The sequence below is a fragment of the Glandiceps talaboti genome, chromosome 7 (assembly GCF_964340395.1).
Source record: "Glandiceps talaboti chromosome 7, keGlaTala1.1, whole genome shotgun sequence".
Lineage (NCBI taxonomy): Eukaryota > Metazoa > Hemichordata > Enteropneusta > Spengelidae > Glandiceps > Glandiceps talaboti.
This window is the reverse complement of record NC_135555.1, coordinates 7,368,216-7,392,314: the sequence shown is the minus strand read 5'-3', so window position 1 is coordinate 7,392,314 and position 24,099 is coordinate 7,368,216. Positions and strand designations below refer to the sequence as shown.

Sequence of the window (24,099 nt, the reverse complement as noted above, 5' to 3'; positions counted from 1 at the left end):
GATAATGAATATGAACCGTCAAAATATTTCAAGTTGTGTTCAATATCTGTCACGCACTCACTGTATGGGGAACCTAAGTTCGAGATCTGTACTTTAAAACATACAAACATATTAATCTCAAGAATATCAACAAAAGTAGATATTCACTAATAAACCAACCATGTAGCAGTCCGTAAAGATACATTCATTTTACTTCTCCTATATTGTGTATAGTGTAACTCAGTAATCGTAGAGTAAGCTAAACAAATTTAAAAGGTTTGTTTACAAACCACTACCTGTACGTACAATAACGCACTTTTGTATTAGTTTTACTGTTTTAAAATTGTGTTTTGCCATTTACATACTTGGACTTTCCCAAAATATATTAAACCTCTCATCCTTATGGCCAGTTCGTCGGAACGCTGTTTCTATCTATGATACGTTTTTTGATATCCTAGCTATACAGCTTTTGTAAGAAGGCAAATCGGTATAAAATTGTGCTGAAATGTTTCTCATGCCGAAAGGTCCTCACCGAGGTTTTAGTCAGACCAATTGAAGTTGCAGTTCCTGGTGAAATTGACAAACCTTGGCCTGCAACATCTGGTACCTCATCATGTCCATGCACCAGTAAACGGAAACCGACTTCTGTTCGAGGTCCAACATATTCCTTCTCATTGGCAAATAAATGTAATTTTAACCCGTATCCTTGCCCTATACATAAAAACATAAGAAGTTATTTCAAGTGTTTTCATGATAATTTAGTTGTATAAAACCAAATTTTGATTTTCCATGATAGTAGTTGCAAGTCTTAGATTTAATGCCCAATTCATTTATATACATGTCCAGCATAATGTAATTTCCATGGATTGTTATCCCCCTTCATAATCTTTGTCATATGCAAATATTAAATTGTTCAGTAAAGTGCTTATCATTAAGTTAACTTACCAGCATTTCTAACTTTCAAAACTTGTGCCTTGGTTGCTGAATTGAATGTATAACAAATTCCATAGTTTGTCACAGTTTTTGTAAAGTTCTTAGGACCACAAGGTACACCACCGAAAGTGCAGCTATAAGATGATAGGAAAACCACAAGAATCAAATTCATGGACTGTTTACATTTTTGATATCGCATTCATAAATCACTTAAGCCTCCTAACACTATAGAGCAATACGTGTTTTTGTAAACTGGCAAAAATAAAATAGTCTCAAGTAGTGAATCAAGTGAACGTTACATACATACATACATACATACATACATACATACATACATACATACATACATACCTCACTACCTATCTAATAACTAAATACATACATACATACATACATACATACATACATACATACATACATACATACATACATACATATATATTGTGTGGGTCGCAATGAAATAGGCTAGTAAAGTGAAAATAAAAATTAAGTGAAAAAATGACGGCACTGTTTTACATCTAGCGTAGCCATTTTGTTGCTCTTATTGTAAAGCTAATCTTCATAAATGTTACAAGACTACTGGCCTTCTAATCATGTCACCAACAGGATGAGCACTTCCATCCATAAAACTCAAGAGATCATGTCCACCGTAAAGGTCGTCTTCCTCATCTATTTTATAGTAGTCTTCATTGAAAAAGGATTCTCCATCCACAGGAAATATCATATACAGATATGGAATGAGGTAGTAAACGTTAGACGCTCCTCCAAGATATGACACTAGACTGTTATACCTTCATGAAGGGAAGTGGGTTTTAGTCAGCATTAATTATATTAAAGTAAATGGTACATGGTAATATTCATTATCAAGGAATATTCAACTTTGGGAAACCGTACAGGTTTAGTATATGCTTGGGTTACTCTTACTGCAAATTCCAGGTCATTGGTGAAATGGGCAGGAGGAGGGGAATTCACGAATTGGTTGCCTGTAATTATCATCGCACATGAAATTTATTTCATCTACAGGTATCACTATTTGCTTCACAAAAATCGTTTAAATTGTATCACTCGAATGTATTACTTTCAAAATTGGAAAAAAGTCAATCTCTTTACACAAGCCAACGTGTACAAATACGAGAAATTGACATTAATTTGAAAAAAAATTACCGTGTAATGTATTAATGTAATAATAAATGCAATAATGAATAACGTCTTAGAAAATAATATTCTTTGTTCTTTCGATTGTAAAATTGAACGATTCTGACAGTGATATTTGGACAAATGAACATTAATTCCGATAAGTAATAATTTAATAATACGTTGATTGCGTGTATTGATTGGTGTCTATAGAGGATGCCGTTTTGTACAGGTGTTCATTAATTTTATGACAGCGACCTAGTTTATTAAACACTATACCCGACACCATCATGCACGTCAATAGAAATGTCAAACAAGCTACAAGATATCGTATAAAGTAATGGACTGGGAATTAGAACAGTTCCAGTCATCATTGCTGTAATGACCTAATTTATTTCAGTTGATTTGAAATGTTTTATAATAGCAATTTCTTTAATTTTATTTGCATAAAGCACAAAACAAACACGTTTAAAAATTATAAACTAGAATATCTGAATTGATAACTTGCCTGAAAAGGTTGTTATTGCAAATCGTAACGGCGGGAAAATCTGGTTTCACCGTCGGAGCTGCGTATCGTATGTTGACATTTACAGGACGACCAATGAACGATGATGCCAATGTAGAAACCTGATACAGAAGTCCAGACAGTGCAAGCAGTACAATTATTGACCAGAAACACCTGGAAGACAATCATGTCATTGGACTAAGCAGGAAATATTTGCTCTACCTTCCCTACCCCTTTGCCTTTCCGCCTTTATCTACGCATATACGTCATAAAACAGTCAATTAAGTAATTCTATTTGACGCTAGAATGTTTCATGTTTTCAATACATGGTATACTTCTATATAAAAGTAGAATTTAAATCTATTTTCAATAAGGGTCATTGAAGTAGGTGAACACGTTAAGCTAATGTATAATGACCAACCCGTACATTTTCATGCCTAGTGTTGTTAACTTGTTACTATTAAAAAACACGTGATATGATACTGTCACGTAAAAACAGATACCATATTCCTTTGTCTGGTTATGTACTGCCGGAAGTAGACTAACATAGTTTATATTGGAAAGAATTATTAAAACTGTTTTCCTGTCACAGAAAATGGAGAGATGATTCAAGGTAGCTAATATACGAATCGAGTGCGCATGTGCGAAATAGAATACTCGACAGAATGGGAAGTCAAGAGCGTCTCCAGATATAACTCTTTATGGATACACTGACATGATGAATGCGGTTGAATGTTGGTCTGATGTATGTGAGTTTCCGAAGGATTTAAAGATGTTATAAAGAATACGTTACCTTCTAAAACAGCCAAATGTCTTATTCCCGATAAACCTGATGCCTGTCACGCCAGCTTCCTGCGTAAATGACAACAGAATTCCCTTCACGGACATCTTCTTTCTTTCGTCATTCTCATTGCTATGGGGCTCTTCGTGGTTTAGTTGAAAATTATCCGTTCTCTCGTTCGACAGTTCGCTCTCCAATCTGGGATGATCAGGCAAGGGAATGTCCATTGTTTTCAGCTCATACATACTCATTGTGGCATTGTTTACAAAGTAAACAGCGACTCAGAATACGCCACAGTTAAGAATAGCAGATCTCCACTTTCGTCCAACCCTCATAACAAAGAGTGTATAACCACGTGATGGGAGGATCATAAGGTGGTTATGCTGTGCAGAAAGTGTTCATCGTAGGATGAAATTAGTCTTTCTACGTCTTAGAATAAGGGGAGGGTCATCTCTGACTCAATGTATTATCTAGCTTTGCATTATTTTGTGATTTTGGCATCCCACCGCTGCCACAGGTTCCACACCACACCACAGCCACATCCCACACTGCAAACGTTGAAACATCGTTATAATAGTTGGAAACATCCGATACCGTTATAATTATTACTTGCTTATATTAAAATTTTCGCAACCCCCGCAGTGCCTCTAGCAGAGTGACACTTTCAATTCCCAATTACAAGTCATAATAGATAACGGCCATCATCTGAATAAGTTAATAAATTCTAAACCATCGCCATGTGATGTGAAGTTTGTTCATTTCACAATATATTCATGTTACCATATACTGACTTTCAAAATATGTCAATCCATGTACGAACTTATGCGAAATACTCTAGCAATGCGCAGGATATGTCCGCAGTTTTAACTATTTCCGAATTGGAACAACTGCAATGGTTTATTGTGTGACAAGAAATGCAAAGAATAAGAGAGAAAAGTGATCTTCGAGATAAGTTCCTTTTATTGGAATTGGTACTACTGTATACACTGAAAAGCTCAGGAGATCAAATATGTTTATAACTTAACGTCATTTTCGTAGCAAATTTAGAGTAGACATAAATGGAGAATTAGCGAATCGCCTGGGACAGACACAATTCAATGATTACCGTGCCACCTTGTCACGTATTTATTCGAGGGAAATTTTGTCAACACAATAACCACTCAAGTGAGAAATTGGTAAACTTAAATATAAATTATTCATAGTATAACTGTAAAATGCAAAGCAATGCTGCCTCAGGAGAATACCAATATTGCAGTAGGATTCGATGATAATCAAATATATAAAAGCCGCCCTCTTTGCAGAGGTTTGTTTAATCAACAGATTGAGGTCATGACCCTCTAAACACAATTTATGTTTTGTTACCTTAAAGTTACTTACCATTCTGCTGTGCGTGTCATGCACATTTTTAATGGTTACCGTGGTGATAACTACGTCACATGGTCTATCTTCCATTCTTAGTGATATGATGTCATTTCGCCTTATTTATTATCTAAGATTGGTTGATGTGCAAGAATAGTTGAACGTTCGTCGTCAGAATGAGTACCTGCGATTTTAAAACGAAAGTTGTTCCATTTACCATCACTTCAGAATTCGATAACGGATTATCGGGTGAGAGATGTGATCGGCCGTTACAAAATTATAAGGAAGCACAGAATGTTGAAATTAGTGAAGACAGAAATCCATCATGGAAGGGGATGATGTTCGCATTCACTAAGACAGCTGGTATCACGGGCGTAAGATTTATTGGAGACAGGAACGCTCTCGGCTTCAGAAGGTATGTTAACTTTCCTTGTATTTCTCACTAATACAAGTATTCTGTGTAACATTTTCCTAGTGTATTCTGTACGTTCAAATCAGTCCATACAGGTGTGCTAACTGGGGTTACAATCTAAGTCGTCAACTGCAAATACCCTATTTTGGTCGAATGCACAACTTGTTGAGATACTTACACTCTCTGTCATAAAAGCTTAGCATTTGGATGTTTGAGACACACAATCCTGGTCACAAGAGCTTAGCATGTGCCATTTTGTGCAACAATTTACTAAAACAGGACACATCAAAAGATGCGTCAGTTAGACGACAAAACAAACAGTCCAGGCGAAATCACACCAACTTACGTCTGTATCGACTGTGGTTGACCCAACCCTTAATGTCTTCTATTTTAGAGTAAATTATGGCATAAAACACCCAAATGCTAAGCTCTTATGACCAGAATTAGGGTGTTCGAAACACACTGAATCCTGGTTTATGAAGAGCTTAGCATTTGGGGATTTTCTGCAACAATTTACTCTAAAACAGAACGCATCAAACGGCCGTCAACATAGATTGACAGTACAGTCAGTGTTCACGACGGGTTTTTTCGGTGACCAACACCCCGTACAATTCTGACTCTCTGATGCCCCGGCGGTGGCAGTCCCTGGGTCATGGATATGGATGGGTGGGTACCCAGGCTTGTTAGCGAAATTTCATATGTACCCCTTTTCCAGAGAGGGAGGAAAAGGGGCATCCTACCCATATTCTCAAAGGATGGTCTGAAAAAGTATCCCCTTTTTACGATTCCACGGACCTAAATGGCCAACGAGATGAGAAACAACCATTAGACGGCAACCAAGAAAACAGGTCGTAAATTGTGATATTGCGATTCTGAAGAGTCACTGTCACTGTAGTCCTGCTTGCAGACGTTTCGCTCAAGGAAGGAACGACTTACTCCGTATGCAAGCAGGACTACAATCACGGCAGAGTACCACCTAATTTGGATGAAGAATCATTGAAGTTTGAGCGTATCATACATCACTTTTTAAAATTTGATGTAGACACTGGACATACGTAGTGTACGAGAAGACACAGTGAGAGAGGGGTTTAAAAGGAGACACGAGAAATATCAGTGGAAAGTGGGATGGTCACTTGAAAACACTGTCGCATAGACGTCTACTGACTGCTCGAGCGCTCTCTTCCACGTTGAAAGCGGCATCTTCTGATGTTCATAAATGCTTAGCATTTGACATTTACAATTTGACATTTACGTTTGTAATGTCAACAATTTACTCTGTTCAACAGACCAGAAGTTTGTGTGTCTTAGACACCACACGAAATTGTAACAGGATGCGTTCTGTTTTAGAGTAAATTGTAGCATAAAACGTCAAATGCTAAGCTCTTATCATATGGTCACCATATTATTTTTCATCCCCAAAGCGACATGGTTATTTCACCTGTGATATTTAGGCGCACGCAGACATCGCGCGCCGTTATTGACCTTTGGCCTTATGATGGCATCATAGTATAGCTCGTCTTGTTCTGTGCAAGTTTGGTAAGTTTCATCTCAATCGTACAAAACAAAGTAGAATAAAGAAAACTTAACATATCACACTCATTCATTGCACAGATTACTATTACTATTTCCCATGATATTCGACAGTCGCTCACTTTTGCAAACAGCAGTGAACAACTTCGATTCACTTTTCGGCTTGTTTTCTTTGCTTAAAACATGATTTTTCTCAATCATGAGAAAGCAATTTGTATTTTCAATAAGGAGTGAATGTTGGGATCTGGTTATTTGATATATTGTCTTTAAATCGTGACATGTATAGATTGTATGTTTATTTCTATGTATACAGTAAAGCAATTTGGTTGTCTTTCTCCATGACCTGGAAAGAACCGCCATTTCGTGAAATTGAAAAAACATAGGTAGCAATAGACGTTGGGTCTGTTTTTGATGTTATTGAATCACAACCATTTATTCTGGCAGTAATAGATTCTTAACTTAGTATCGGCTGGAACATGCATAGTTGTATGTACATGGTTCAGTGTGTTCGTAATGTACACACTATGAGCGACGTCTTTGTGTATGTTGTAGACACTGTGATAGCAATATATGTACCCAATTTTACATAGTATTATATTCATTGCTTCTCCTACACGTGGCGACAACTAAATCTTATAAACCGTTTGGTGCAATATGCTTTTCGTTGAGCAAAATCAATTGAAAGAAACTAGTTTAATATTTCATTCCTACCAACTGCGTCGTGCGTAGAGCAATGCGCAATGCAAAACGTGTGGGTGTTATTGAGAACGCCATTGCAATATTATACAAATATCATAAGAATAAATAATATATTAATTGTTAATCATAAATTGGTCTCGGCTCTGAATACAGTCATATTGATTGTCTGTCTCCAGACATTGTCGGTAATAATGATCTTTTATTCGTACAAATACACTCGGAAATGTGTTTAGCGAAAATGTGCACAAAGACATCTAAAACACGTGGTCTTAGATGTGTACTTGATTTCCATTATAAATTGACATTGCGTATACATTTCAGAAGTTTTCTATAGAGATATTTAGTTTATATTGAAACATACATGCAATTACTAAACGTCTGTGTCACATGTCAATAAGTCATTGTAAGAATACATTATGGATTTGTTATTTGAATTAGGTCGTATATCAAAAAATAATAATATCTATCGATACCTCCATTAGCAGATATTGAATATCAAGCAGTCACATGCAATATAACTGTCACTATCAAAGCTCATTAATCAGCGCTTATGTGTCTATTTCTATTAAATGAATTTGAATACGATCAATACATCGTTCCATGCCCTACCAACCTGACATCATCAGTAAAAATATAAATTTGTCGCTGTTATCATCAACTGGCCAGGACTGCAAATTATGGTCGATAAATACATGCGTGCTTTCTTAGAGCATTGGTAAATATTTCATTTTCTGAAATAAATTATATAGTCGCTCCAGAAGGTTTGATGCATATTTGATTGTTATGTTACAAACGATAATGTGTATGTCAGTGTGATACATTATCCAAACTAAACTTTTTATTGACTATTGCAATACTGTTAATCATTATATATCAAAATTAAAAGTATGTGGGTCTTCCATATGTAGCCCGTCGATTTAGCAAAGGAATGAACTTTACTTTAATTTATCATTTCTTTTAACATCACGTAGCCTATCTGTACACTTCAATGACTAACTCGACTACATTATTTCAGCTATCCTAATTTCCATTTTGATTTTTTGAATTTTCGCTCGTCCTTCAGAGTTTACTGTTTTTTGTTTTTTTCACAACTGCCAGTATTTCACTAACATCCTAGGCCCTCATGCGAATATCATTGGTCAAATACACAATCAGACATATTTATCAATTTAACTTTAAACGTATTTAAGTCGCAATCTGGTCAAATATGGAATAATATTTGCCGTTCAATTTTAGGGGCAAGAGTTTTGAACTGGGGTGTTGATTATCGAACTCTATTAAAACTCTATCGAACTCTATCCGTACCGAATTGCGTCCAGCCTTCTGTACTAGGATTGGGCGTGATATGCCACGGATTGGTCATCGAATATATGCAAATTCACCTGTCGTTATAGTCGGCTATTGATATATATAGCATTATGCATTGGTTATCATTTAAAATCAATTATCAATTTCTTCCAGATTTTTATGGCTGATAATAGTACTTCTTGCACTGTCAGGACTTCTGTATCAGACCTCTCGAATGGTATCATCGTATGTGGCTCGTCCTGTAAATGTCAACATAAAATATGAAGAATCAACAGAAAAACCGGATTTTCCCGCCATTACAATCTGCAATAACAATCTATTCAGGTGAGTGTACTACCAGTTTTCTATTTCAACCTTAATTGTTGCAAAAACCTTTACAATAACGCCATTATGAAATTACAATTTGTATTTCTAATTGTGAAAATTATTGTTGATTAAGACACTTACTCGTTGAATTAGGCAGTTGTTTCTTTATTTCCAGATCAACTTAAATTCTGCTGCGTAGAGTTTCGAAATATGAAGAGAATCGCTAGGCTATGACGTGATAATAATTTTTGTGACTTTAGTTCTATTGAATAAGCATCCCCTCTACAGAGTTTCTTTTCCCTCCTTGTCTTGAGATACACACAAAATTAATAGTTTTAATCCCAAATCTATCAAATATTGTTTACCAAAAGCACTAATGAAGATAGTTCAAACAAAAAGATATGCATTAACTAACCAGTATCTATCTTGATATCAAATTTCACTAAATTTATTGAGCGATTAGGGGGATAAGAGGTGCCCAGAAAGACGCATGTGCATAGACAGACGGACACACGCACAGAGACAGACAGACAGACAGACAAACAAACAAACAAATAAACAAACAAACAAACAAACAAACAAACAAACAAACAAACAGACACACTGTTTTTTTGTCACTTCCTAATGCTAATATCTGGCCATTTATAGGTATCACAGCCTGGTATCATTCGTAGGAGGAATTGCAGTGGCACAATTTATTATTCCTTATCTGTATGCAATATTTCCCGTGGATGGCGAGTCCTATACCGAAGACTATTTGGAGATTTCCGAAGACAGAGATGGTTACAAAGGGTTTACACTGTTTGATTTTATGAATGCAACTACCCATCCCGTGGATGAAATCATTCAAAGGTAGGTACCTCGTGCAGGTAATAATTCATGGAAGCGAGTGACTTGGTGTTATATTTCATATCTACGAGTGGGGAGATATCATTCACAATCATTTTATATTCGTATTATTAGTTATGACCTATATGTTGGGACCATTATATTTGAAATTGCCCTTTAATGTTATATATCAAATATTATAACCTTGATATTTCCTTTTATGTTTGGGGCAAAGATACAGTCTGCACAACGAGTAGCGGAATGCTGATGTATCCTTGCACAGAAGGCATACAACTAGATGACATATTTCATGTCAGGAAATTTTATAATGAATAAAACTCGACTTTGCTTACTTAATGTCCCATTTATTTGACATTCATTGCTATAAAAACAACGACGAATTTTACTATATTTAGATGTGCTGTTACGCCGACAATCTCTTTTGCATAATGTTGAGAAAAAAGGTTCGTGTGTAAACTTATAAGTTCAATAATCCTATAACAATCGGGTTTGTGTGTCATACACAATAATCCTGTAGATTAACCTTCGGAGTGCCGAACAGACATGCTTCGAACAAATCACTTGTCATTTTTCAGTGTCTAACTGGATCTGACAAAATGATCTAATTTGTTGGAGGTGTTGAGTAAAAAGTATTTGTGAAAAGGGTAGCTTTAATATGTGCAAATTCAGGAGGGAGAGTACTTGTCAGCTATGTAATCTATAAACTGCCCATCTTCTGTGACACTGGCACTGACACTGTACTGTAGATTTTGTGTAACACATCTGTAAAATAAAAGTAGCTGTAATCTGGTTCTGGTATGCGGGCTGTGGATTGAAAACCTCCATTTTGTAATAAAACTGTCCAGTAGTCGATAGAATATGTTTTGATATCAAAATAACAATAATTTGAAATTTTCCCTTGTTTTCCTGGTGAAGGTGTTCGTTCAGTGGTATACCGTGTGGTCCTGAAAACTTTACTCAGACAGTTACAAACTATGGTATTTGTTATACATTCAATTCTGATACGATGGGAGAAGTCGCTGAAGTTCGTAATGCTGGTAAGTAATAAATAAATAACTAAACACGTTATCAACATGGTATGTATGTATGTATGTATGTATGTATGTATGTATGTATGTATGTATGTATGCATGCATGCATGCATGCATGCATGCATGGTTTTAGGAATGTATACACACGTGTGCGTTTGTGTATCTTTACCTATGTATGTTCGTTAAAAAAATTGACATTGTTAATAAACTTTTCTAATTTACAGGACAGCGTTATGGGCTGCAGTTACAATTATTTGCTAATGAGAGAGAGTACATTGGACCTAGGAATGTTGTCGGTTTCCGTTTGATGGTTCATGGACAGGATGAGATACCGGACGTGGCATATAGTTGTTCATTCAGTGGTATACCGTGTGGTCCTGAAAACTTTACTCAGACAGTTACAAACTATGGTATATGTTATACATTCAATTCTGATACGATGGGAGAAGTTGTCAAAGTTCGTAATGCCGGTAAGCCAAGTTAAAGGGAATTGGCCAAGTTAAAAGTACATATAACGTGTGACTAATGCATGTATTGTCAATTAATTTCATATAACTATACCTCTATTTGGATACATATTTATATGGTATTATGGCGTAAACTAGTTGATTTAAGAAAATGATGCCAGAATGGAGAAAGAATGGAATCTCATATTTTATGACATTTTAGAAACTTCACACCCATATTAATTATCCTGTAGTATTCGAAACTCAAGAAAGGATATTATTACATAAATACCAGAGATTACGTGCACTGGTGCACACGCGTACTAGCGATATTTTCACTGTGTCAGCGCAATACCACAAACATTATTGCATACCTGCATACACATAAAATGCAAATGAGGATGCGATCGTCGCTACACACGTGATCGCGCTGTATGATTTTAATGATTTTTCTGGAAATTTGTTGTTTCAGATAAACATATCATGATCAGATAATAACAGACTCCCATGCCACTTGAGTTCCAGTGTGGGTTATTTGCACTCGAACTTGCAGTGTTTTCTGCTGCACTTTCTCTAATACGCTCGTGAAAGTTTTGACGCAGAGAACATTGCGAGCACTCATGTAAATACCCACACTTGCACAATTAACATTGTATTATACTTCATAGGACAACGTTACGGGCTACAATTACTGTTATTTGCCAATGAGAGAGAATATATTGGACCAAGAAATGTTGTCGGTTTCCGTATGATGGTACACGGGCAGGATGAGATACCAGATGTTACTGGACAAGGCGTGTCGATTTCACCTGGGACAGAAACTACTGTCGGATTAACAAAAACTTTGGTGAGAAATAATTGAATTTTAATAGTTACGTCATTTTTCTAGTGGATGGTATGTATCACTTACAGTTTCGATTTCAAGTCGTTGAAGTAGTAGTGTACTTATTATGATATTGATAAGGAATGGAAAGATATGTAGTTTATGTCTTTCAAAGTGTGATTTGGAGACGGCTGGTAGGTCCTTTACTGGGTTACTCAGTTTACACGGTTACTCTCATTTTCAGGCGGGGATAATTATTACATTTTTTATCCTGGAGTAAACATGATCATTTTATCTTTTTAAAATGACAGATATCCAACTTAGGGTCTCCGTATGGCGATTGCGTTATGGATATAGAAAAGAAAATGAAATATTTTGATGGCAAATATTCCTTATCTAAATGTTGGACAGAATGTGAAACTGACTATGCGATAGAGAAGTGTGGATGTAGATACTATTACATGCCAGGTAAAATATGTAAATCTGCAATGATATCATATCCGGTTCCTTTCGTCAAGACATGAACAACACGCATAAGGAAACCTTTATCCAGTAAGACTTGTGTAAAATGATATGATTACAACTTAGATATCATTTTGATACTTGTATTGAATACAAATCAAGTGTCTTAGTATTTGTTTAAGTATATTAACTTCTTATTGTAAGTTATATAGCACGTTCTTCTCTTCTTTCGAAACTCTTTCAGGTAATGCATCTTTCTGCTCTCCAAATGAGTTGAGGCACTGTTTCTTTGATGCTATGGGTAAGGCAGTGCTATTTTTCTTCAATTTGACATGTAATGTTTTGTTAGTGAATTTTGAACATGTATAAAAGTTTAGTATTTTTATTTGATTTTCTGATTACATTGTATGCATTCTTCATTTTCATTCAGTAATCCAGAATTAAACAAATTAAACTCTGTCTGTCTGTCTGTCTGTCTGTCTGTCTGTCTGTCTGTCTGTCTGTCTCTGTCTGTCTGTCTGTCTGTCTGTCTGTCTGTCTGTCTGTCTGTCTGTCTGTCAATCTGCATGCATATTTGTGCGTGTGCGTGTGCGTGTGCGTGTGTGTATGTATGTATGTATGTATGTATGTACTTTGTTTTTTAATGATTATAATCAGCATTGTTGTGGGAAAATAGTTCTCGATTCAATAATTGAAAACTAGCATATCAGAGTACTTTAAGTTTAATCTTAAGTAGCAAGATTTTGTAATGTAAACCTTTCCTGACTAAACTGTTTTAGTAACGTCTTTCTCTATGATTTTGTTTACTAGATAATCTTGCAACAGAGGCCAGTGCATGTAGCAAATGTAAAGAGCCATGCTACCAAACCAAATACAACGTTAAGTTATCTTATGGTGCCTATCCATCCGCCATGCATGCTATCAATATGTACTATAAGAAGCGTTGGCCATGTGGTGATGCTGTCGGCTATTTTCTCTCGTTAGTATGGATAGCTTCTTATTTATCGTTTAGTTTCAGTCTTTGAACTAAGATTTGATCGCAGGCATTGTCATATAAAAATGCATATTCGCCCATCTTGTAGGGTGATAGCCTATCTGCCGATTTCTATACCTTTATTACATAAGTTTAAAGGACATGGTTTGAAATTTACGGAACGTCCGTATACATGCAAAATAAAATGTCATCCCTAGAACAGGTCTTATTATATGTCGGCGGCACAGCGCTATAGCAGAGCTGTAACCACACAGCTGTCAACAGAGATGTGGCTACATTACAGTTGCTATGGGTACATATTTATACATTGATACAGACATGTAATATGGCTGTTATTTGTACAAATGGCGGTACCTGTGTGTTCATGATTGTATGCATGGATTTGTAGACAGGTATTACACAGGTGTAATTCTATCTCAATTTCGTATATTTTTCCACGCACTTAAATCGCTACTGCTACCCATGTATGAGATATTCTCTAAAATTGCACACCCATGTACGTACTTGTAGCAACAAAACAAGTATACATGTCTGTGGCAACATACCTGTTACATATGTCTGGTAAAACACTAATGACATCGTACCAAATTTTAATACAGACCCTGTAACAGCACTTGTGTCACATGCCTTGTTACATGATCTGCTCAGTGAATGTAACAGTTATAGGCATGTCCTGTAATCTGCCCGTTGATTTCTAGCCCTATAGATCTATCGCAAAAAAATATATACCCCATACTGCATTTCATATGTAAAATTAAATGTATGTCTTTGCTTAGCTTTTATAATTTTATTTATTTTTTTATAAAACAACAACAATGATACGACTTTCTCTGAAAATGCTAAAAATTGAATGACACATTGTTAAAGTTTTCAACGATTTGCTGTGACTTTGATATTATATTTTGTTTACAGGTTTCGTTCACCAATCGTAACAAATAGCTATGTTGATGAACTGGTATTTCCATTACTTATAGAAAAAATGTTCTTAATTATACATAACGGAAAGAACATTACTGAGTTTATACCTTCAATGGACTTTCATTCGGTGATGATATACGAACTCTATTATGCTGTTTTCAAGGACACTGCTCAAACAATGCTCTATCTCTTTATGAATTACCTTGACCATGACACTGACGATATAGGGTCGGACTACTATAACGAAACCTATACCGAGATGTTGACGACCAAAATGAACTTGCATGCTTGGGGTGACGTAAACAATACATTGATAGAAATGCTCAGTTATTCCAATTTGACTGCTGAAGCTGTGGAGTATCACATTGATACTCTGTTCAACGGATATTATCTGCCTCTCTTTAACGAGATGTTTCCCATTTTATATATGAAAATACGAGATTTAAGAGAAGCTGTAGCTGCAGAAGTGTTCCATAATGAAGATATTCCAAGTATCTGCAAAACGTATATGAGGTGAGTTATCTAGTTATGCCCCCTCCCACAGCCACCCCCTCAATACACACATCTGTGTTCTCCGCTTTTGGAAGGAGTATTTCTATTAATGTTTGTAGGCCACCATATACTTAAGATAGTTATCGGTACTTCTTGGTTTTGCAGATCAAGGGTTTTATATTCTGTAAATCTGAGTATTGATGTTTGTGTCATCTTTGTACAGTATTGTAGTTGAGCAAATGAGCGCAATCTAATTTTGTGTATTGTGGTTGATCAAGAGTTTATACTATTTGTGAATTATATACTATAACTTTACGGCAGGACATGTAGTGCTGTATTCAATAACCCGTTTACATGTATGAGTTACACCATCTTGAAACTGATACGCTTCATTGGTTATTGGCTAATTTATACATTTTCTTGAGTAGTACCGTATTGTTGTTGTTTGTGTGGTAGAATCCGTGATCGTATACATAAATTCCATGTTTTTATATCTCAAAACATTCTATTCATCCGGCTTAAGTATATTTCATGCCATAGAGTTCAGTTGCATAACTTATATAAGTATACGTAATACAGCGAAATGGGATACATGTTAATATTAAAGTTTTTTTTGTTATCATTCAGAGATAACTTGGCTAAAGTGACGATCTATTTTGAAGATCTGAAAGTGGAAAGTATTATACAACAACCGGGATACGAGTCATTCAACCTCGTCTGTGAGTATTATATTTCGTTACGATCTACATCGCAGTTTAACAGTTATTATTCATGCACTTAGATTGTCTTAATAATGGATGTGAACAAAGTACACGTTCAGAGAGTACGTGAGATGGATGACTGATGTAAAAGAAAACAAACACAGCAACCATAAGACTATCAGATCTATATGATAGGACATAAATAGTATTGATAAAAATATTCGTTGATATTTTACTATATAATGCTTGAATATGGTCTTTAATATCTCATTACTTAGCCATTTTACCCCCCAGTACAGATCATCTGCCTGTCATTGTACAATGTATAGATGCGTTAATGTATCTTAGAGAAAGAAATATTAAGGCAGACACTCATCTTAATGGCTATCACCTGTCAAACGTAAAATAAGTCAATGAAGTAACACGTTATTACGGGGAATTTTCGCTAATTTGTTATCGCGAAAGCGTTTTCAAGTTCCGCATAAGTTTGTACTATACTTCCGTATGTTTGCAAAAAATATTTGGATAGACCCTCCCGCCCCCTTTCACTCATCATATTTTGAGTAACCCCCTTGTAGCTTTAAAATAAAATACATATTATTGTAACAGTAAATCATTATTACCAAAATAAAACCCCGTGAAAACGCATGTGATATTTCTATGGTCATAAATGCTGTGTTAAGTTTAATCTATTGTGCGATATTTTGATGTAGATTGTCTTGGTTTTCTTCAACTTATTACCATAGAAAATGTAAAACACAAATACATATAAAACCCATGCAAATAACCATTTAGTTTTGTTGTCGCCATTTATTGAACCGTTCAATTCGCAAAAATTTGCTCTTGATATAGATACAACTGTTTGCAAATCGGTCATGTCAGTTAATAGCTGTCTATCACAGTGTTTGCATTAGAGGTGTTCACCAGTTCTCTAGTTTCTAACTCAAACTATGGTTTTGTTTATCACTGACAATCACATAGATTTGAGTGTCAAATTAAGTTATTCTAAGTATAGTTTTTCAACGCAGCAACAAAAGCTATGTGATTTCTTTTTTATATTAATGGATGCATTGTCATAAAAGACATCAACAAGGAGTGTTTTTGTAATGGATGCATACAAGTTCATGACCGTGAACAAAATTTGATATTTGATAAATAATAAATTATTAATCTGAGGTATAAAATTCCATACCAGATGTCATAAAAATGTATCAATATTATATATTTCAGGTGATATTGGTGGTTCCTTGGGTTTATTCTTCGGAGCCAGTATCGTCACTTTTCTTGAAATATTTGACTTCTTCGTAGTGCAATTATGGATTATGAAAATGGCAAAGAAAAAACGTAACATTTAATAACGTGTTCTGCAATCAATGAAGATCAGTCAACATTTACTGGATTTTCAAGGACATTGAAAACCAAGCTTCATACGGTTTACCCTAATTTACATATTTATACATAGTATACATCTTGTTAACTATTATAGAAGTGCATACATTATCAGACATTTATAAATCTTAATTTCTATTACAATTAGATCTATTGTAAGATATATTCAACATTTACAAATGTAACCAAGCCCAAAGGAAACAGTCTTTTTGGGGGTGACACAGTGCCAAGGGAAACAGTCTGTTTTGGAGTGACACGCTATAGTTCCGATGGAAACTGACGTATGATGTTGTACGAGACGAGCAGTCAACATGCATTTTGTAACACACCACACCACACCATTTACCACACCATATGCCTTGCCTAAAAAGTACATAAGATTTGCGGGTTTTACATATGACAACAGTGAATGAGTCAATTTCTCAAAAAACAACACAGGTATCTGGAAAAATGTCCTTCTTCAATAATTACCAACGTTGTACATTCGAAATCCTTTCTGACAAAGGGTTTGCAAGTTTATATTCAGAAAATTGTGAAAGTGTGAAGTTTCTATACTGCCATCTACTCCGCCAGCAGAACGTGACGTCACATTCATCTACTGTGAAAATATATACATACTGCAGGCAACATTACCAAAATGTTGACTGGTAAAACCTCAAACAGTTAAAAATTTTTGGCAAATCACAACATAAGACATGAAGTAGGTGGGTTACACAAGACTTTTATTCATGACCTGGTAATGATTGACTGAGTGTTACATGATTGACTGTGTTCGTTGAATATGTGACATGAATTGTTCTCCGATTTACGTAATGATTGATAACTAGAGATGTTTTGACTATTGATTGACATAGTACTAATCAGCCTGCTTGGTCGAATACAACTATAATAGTAATACATATTTACATCAAGTATGACAAGGCCCTACAGCTATGGAAAGTAATCTCCACGATAGTGCGAATTAGTGTCATCCATGGAGAAAGTGTAAATAAGGTTTATTTTAATGAATGATTTACGTGTCACTGCTTTATCTATGTGCTATTGACCCATTTTCTAAATACATATTATGAATACGTAACCTTGGTAACTATAATTATTCATCGCAGGCCAGTGATCGTAGAAGTGTGCAGGTTTTGCCGAGTAGGTTTCTTTAATAAATCAATTCCATGTGAATTCTGGGCTGTACATGCTATCCATTAACGTTTTGTCAAACATTGGACATGATTTGTCTGTTCAGTGCAAATATGCCTGTCAATCACGAAACGTTTTAGCTTAGGGTATTTGCTATGGCGTTCTTAATTATATTGTGTCAACATTACATGCGCAAATTAACAATTAATAATCCTAATTGAGTCACCTTTATATTACTGAGTAAGACTGAGTATTATTACACTTATGTTGTGTCAATTTGTTTCCATCATTGTTTGTTACATGTGACTTTTTATGATAATTGTATGATGATGTTGATCTTCTCCATCACTTGGTTTAGATAGACCTATGAAAGGAGGTGTAACCATGACAAGGATTTGTTGACTGGTAATCAACCAAGCATTAAGTAAATAATAAATGAATATGTACTCATCATTGTAACTCGAAGTATCGAAAGTAGTCGCTCGGCTATTGGGAATTGTTCCAAAAGAGACTGTAGAACGAGAAAATGGATAGGGATCAATTAAACCCGATGAGTTTCCATGGCAATGAGAATGGCGTTACTGGTGACAAATCATCGGAAACAAGATTGCTGGTTCAGACATTATCATTGCCATTGGGCACCCAAACACAATCATGTGATTCCACGCCTATAACCGTAAACACATGTACTGCCACACCTTCTGTTATTCTGTAAATTGTGTGTACAAAATCGCCAATACCTTGACCAGATCTCCACACAGTGCCACTAGCTCTGTACCTATCTATCCAAAGACATGCCCTATGAACACTTCACTAAGAAGTGATTTGTGCTGCAAGTGGCTTTTGTAATTCATTAACATGTAACCCGTGGTTTAGATGGTGGTTGTAGATGGTGTGATAGGAGTTTGTCATGATAGCTCTATTTAAAGGACCCCGTCATTATACTGTCATAAGTCTTGATGAATGTCTGTTTATCTACATTGTTATAAGTCAGGAACAATTTCTGATAACCATTTCTGATCTATCTGACGGAATATAGTTAACATAATGATATATCGATCATGGTTCAAAAGTCATAAAGCTTTACTTTGTATCTGAATGATACACTAATGAATTGATAATCCGACCATGGTTTAATTACACTTAAGTGCCATTTCATAATGGATAAAAATGCGCACCCAGTCTGCATCTTTTGATGGATGGCTTTTGAATAGCCAAATAAATATGTTAATGTTAAAAATGAAAATTGATTTCTGTTCTTTTTCAAATATGTTCATAAGTTAATGTCATTTTCGTAGCAAATTTAGAGCAGATGTAAAGATATAAATGGATAATTGACGAATCGCCTGGGACAGACACAATAACCATTCAAGTGAGAAATTGTTAAAATTCAATACAGATTATTCAAAATACAAAGCAATGCTGCGCCAGGAGAACAAGGATATTGCAGTAGAATTCGAAGATAATCCTCTTTGCAGAGGTTTGTTTAATCAACCGATTGAGGTCATGATCGCCTATAACAATTGATGTTTTGTTGACTTAAAGTTACTTACATTCTGTTGTGCGTATCATGTACATTTTAATGGTTTAAATACCGTGGTGATAACTACGTCACATGGTCTATCTTCCATACTTAGTGATATGATGTCATTTCGCCTCATTTGTTATCTAAGATTGGTGGATGTTCAAGAATAGTTGAACGTTCGTCGTCAGAATGAGTACCTGCGATTTTAAAACGAAAGTTGTTCCATTTACCATCACTTCAGAATTCGATAACGGATTATCGGGTGAGAGATGTGATCGGCCGTTACAAAATTATAAGGACGCACAGAATGTTGAAATTGGTGAAGACAAAACTCCATCATGGAAGGGGATGATGTTGGCATTCACTCAGACAGCTGGTATCACGGGTGTAAGATTTATTGGAGACAGGAACGCTCTAGGCTTCAGAAGGTATGTTAACTTTCCTTGTATTTCTCAATAATACAAGTATTCTGTGCAACATTTTCCTAGTGTATTCTGTACGTTCGAATCAGTCTATACAGGTGTGCTAACTGGGATTAAAATCTAAGTCGTCAACTACAAATACTCTGTTTTGGTCGAATGCACAACTTGTTGAGATACTTACACTCTTTGTCATAAAAGCTTGGGTGTTTGAGACAAACAATCCTTGTTTGAGACACACACAATCCTGGTCGCAAGAGCTTAGCATGTGCCTTTTATGCGACAATTTACTCTAAAATAGGACACATCAAAAGATGTGACAAAACAAACAGTCCAGGCGAAACCACACCAACCTACGTCTGTATCGACTGTGGTTGACGCAACCCTTAATGTCTTCTGTTTTAGAGTAAATTGTGGCAGAAATCACACAAATGTTAAGCTCTTATGACCAGAATTGGGATGTTTGAAACACACTGAATCCTGGTCATAAGGGCTTAGCATTCAGGGATTTTCTGCAACAATTTACTCTAAAACAGAACGCACCAAACGGCCGTCAACATAGATTGACAGTACAGACAATCTTCACAACGGGTGTTTTCGGTGACCAACACGCCTTGAATTCTGACTCTTCGACTCCCCAGCGGTGGCAGTCCGTGGATCATGGATGGGTTGTCATTATTGTATAATATTAAACCCCTTCACTTTTTTGTTTTCCTGATATGGAATTTTGAAATTACTTTTATTATATTTTAGACTTTCACAAATTGAGTGCACAATTAAGTATGTACAGATAAAGTTGTGAAAGGGCGCCCTCAAACGTCAGCCAGCATAATATGAGCCAGCATAGCAAATATATGTTCAAACGGATACATTTTATTGACAATAGGACCAAAAGGCACCATTCCTCTGAATTGTCTCTCACACAACACTTTATTATTATATAATATTTAAACCCCTTCACTTGTAATAATAATAATAATAATAATAATAATAATAATAATAATAATAATAATAATGATAATAATGATAATCATCATCATCATCATCATCATCACTGCTACCATCACCATGATATTTTAACAACATGATTCATGGACAGTGTGAGTGATAAGGTGAGATGGCACACTTAACAAAATGCATCAATTTATAAAACAATTTTCATACAATATATGTATTTTTATTTTTGAATTTTGTAATATAAAGTATTCGTACTAGTTAATGTTGAGTGCGCATCTCACTTTTACATCTCAAAACACACAAAACAAATTGAAAATATTTAAATCTTCAATTTGGTAACAGAAACTACGGATTGTCAAATGTGACCCTCCCCCAAACATTGCAATGCAAAATATGACCCTCCCCAAGAACAGGTTTGTAAAATGTGACCCATCCCCGATTCCTCCTGCCCTCCCCCTTTGTAAGTACTGAATGCTCCCTAATTGCATCATTCGAAACAGGTAATTTTGGTTCTAAGATAAACAATGTGTTTTCCAAAAAGAAATAGATTTCCTCACTTTGAAAAGAATTCCAAATTATGCTTTTAAGTGTAACTTATTTTAAAATTCGTCATTACACTTTTCAGGGCTCAGTACGAAAAAAATCAACAAAATTTGTTCGTCTATATATATATATATATATATATATATATATATATATATATATATATATATATATATATATATATATATATATATATATATATATATAGACGAACAAATTTTTATGTAAAGGTTTATAGTGGTACAATATTTGGTATCATTAATGGCCGTGTTCTGTTGTAATGACAACTTTTAACTAGGCCATAATGATAATATCCCCCCATTACATGTGTCATTATACTTTAGTATGCACTCAGTTGTTTCCCCGCTTAATGCGTCCAGCCTTCTGTAATGCGATTGGACGCGATATGCCACGGATTGGTCATCGAAATGAAAAAAAAAATTTAAATATGCAAATTCACTTGTCGTTATAGTCAGCTATTAATATCTGTAGTATCATGCATTGGTTATCATTTAGAGAAAAATAATCAATTATCAATTTCTTACAGATTTGTATGGATGATAATTGTACTTCTTGCACTGTCAGGACTTCTGTATCAGACCTCTCTACTGGTATCATCGTATCTGGCTCGTCCTGTAAATGTCAACATACAATATGCAGAATCAGCAGAAAAACCGGATTTTCCCGCTATTACAATCTGCAATAACAATCTAATCAGGTGAGTGTACAGCCAGTTTTCTATTTCAACATTAATTGTTGTGCAAATAACCTTTACAATAACGTCATTATGAACTTACAAACTGTATTCCTATTCATAATTATGAAAATTATTAAGAAACATTACTCGTTGAATTAGGCAGTTGTTTCCTTATTTCCAGATCAACTTAAATTCTGCTGCATAAAGTTTAGTAATATGAAAAGAGAATCGCTAGGCTATGACGTGATAATAATTTTTGTGACTTTAGTTGTATCAGATAGGCACCCCCTCTACAAAGTTTCTTTTCTGTTCTTGTCTAGAGATACACACGAAACTATCAATTTTAATCATAAATTTATGAAATGTTGTTTACCCAAATCACTAATGAGGATAGTTCAAAGTCAAAGATTATGCATTAACTAACCAGTTATAACCATTCTCTCATAGTATCTTGATACCAAAATTCACTAAATTCATTGAGTGGTTAGGGGGATAAATACAAATACAGACACCGGCAGGCAGACAGAGACAGACAGACAGACAGACAGACAGACAGACATACACGCACACACACACACACACACTCTATTTTTTGTCACTTCCTAATACTACTATCTTGCCATTTATAGGTATCACAGCCTGGCATCATTCTTAGGAGGAATTGCATCGGCTCAATTTTTTATTCCATATCTGTATGTAATATTTCCCATGGATGGCGAGTCCTATAGCGAAGATTATTTGAAGATTCCCGAACACAGAGATCGTTACGCAAGGGGTACACTGTTTGATTTTATGAATGCAACTACCCATCCTGTGGATGAAATCATTCAAAGGTAGGTACCTCGTGCAGGTAATAATTCATGGCAGCGAGTGACTTGGTGTAATATTTCATATCTACGAGTGGGGGAGATATCATTTACAATCCTTTTATATTCGTATCATTACACTTTTTGTCATATAACCATAGCATTTGGGTGTTTGAGACACACACAATCCTTGTTTGAGACACACTGAATCCTGGTCATAAAACCTTAGCATTTGACGTTTTATGCTACAATTTACTCTAACACAGAACACATCAAAAGATGCGTTAGTCGGAGGTGACTTCTTCAAAGCATCCTGCTTTACACACTGTTACAATTTCGTGTGGTGTCTAAAACACACTAACTTCTGGTCTGTCGAACAGAGTAAATTGTTGACATTAACTCTCAAATGCCGCTTTCAACGTTGAAGAGAGCGCTCGAGCAGTCAGTAGACGTCTACTACGCGATGTCCAGTGTTTTCGGTGACCATCCCGCTTTCCACTGATGTTTCTCGTGTCTCCTTTTTCACCCCTCTCTCGCTGTGTCTTTTCGTAGAGTACGTACGTCCAGTGTCTACATCAAATTTTAAAAAGTGGTGTATGATACGCTCAAACTTCAATGATTCTTCAACCAAATTAGATGGTACTCTGCCGTGATAGTAGTCCTGCTTGCATACGGAGTAAGTCGTCCCCTGAGCGAAACGCGTACACCGTCTGCGAGCATAACTACCGTGAAAGTGACTCTTCAGAATCGCAATATCACAATTTACGACCTGTTTTCTTCGGTTCAATAGATGTTTCGCATCTCGTCGGCCATCTAGGTCCATGGAATCGTAAAAAGGGGGTACTTTTTCAGATCACCCTCCCGAGAATATGGGTACGATGCCCTATCTCTCTCTCTCTCTCTCTCTCTCTCTCTCTCTCTCTCTCTCTCTCTCTCTCTCTCTCTCTCTCTCTCTCTCTCTCTCTCTCTC

At 35.6% G+C, this 24,099-nt stretch overlaps 1 protein-coding gene and 1 long non-coding RNA gene across 2 annotated transcripts; both read right to left on the bottom strand.

The window, feature by feature from the left end:
- Positions 1-7: 7 nt before the first annotated feature.
- On the bottom strand, positions 8-992 carry LOC144437243 (uncharacterized). Its single transcript, XR_013481008.1, has 3 exons — positions 925-992; positions 512-690; positions 8-86 (listed from the first exon to the last, which is right to left on the bottom strand). It is a non-coding gene; the product is annotated as an uncharacterized LOC144437243 (long non-coding RNA).
- A 488-nt stretch (positions 993-1,480) lies between these two features.
- Positions 1,481-3,617, bottom strand: LOC144437473 (uncharacterized). Its single transcript, XM_078126415.1, has 3 exons — positions 3,345-3,617; positions 2,555-2,725; positions 1,481-1,703 (listed from the first exon to the last, which is right to left on the bottom strand). Exons 1-3 carry the CDS (start codon positions 3,581-3,583, stop codon positions 1,481-1,483), a joined length of 633 nt encoding a protein of 210 aa, XP_077982541.1. The 5' UTR covers positions 3,584-3,617.
- Between the last annotated feature and the right edge of the window lie 20,482 nt (positions 3,618-24,099).

What these genes read in the sequence shown, in the direction of transcription:
- LOC144437473 (XM_078126415.1), bottom strand. Translation starts at nt 3,583, where the DNA reads ATGAGTATGTATGAGCTGAAAACAATGGACATTCCCTTGCCTGATCAT. An exon ending in ACATTTGGCTGTTTTAGAAG is followed by an intron (nt 2,726 to 3,344) that starts GTAACGTATTCT and finishes ATTGTCTTCCAG; the next exon opens with GTGTTTCTGGTCAATAATTG. An exon ending in TGCAATAACAACCTTTTCAG is followed by an intron (nt 1,704 to 2,554) that starts GCAAGTTATCAA and finishes CCCTTCATGAAG; the next exon opens with GTATAACAGTCTAGTGTCAT.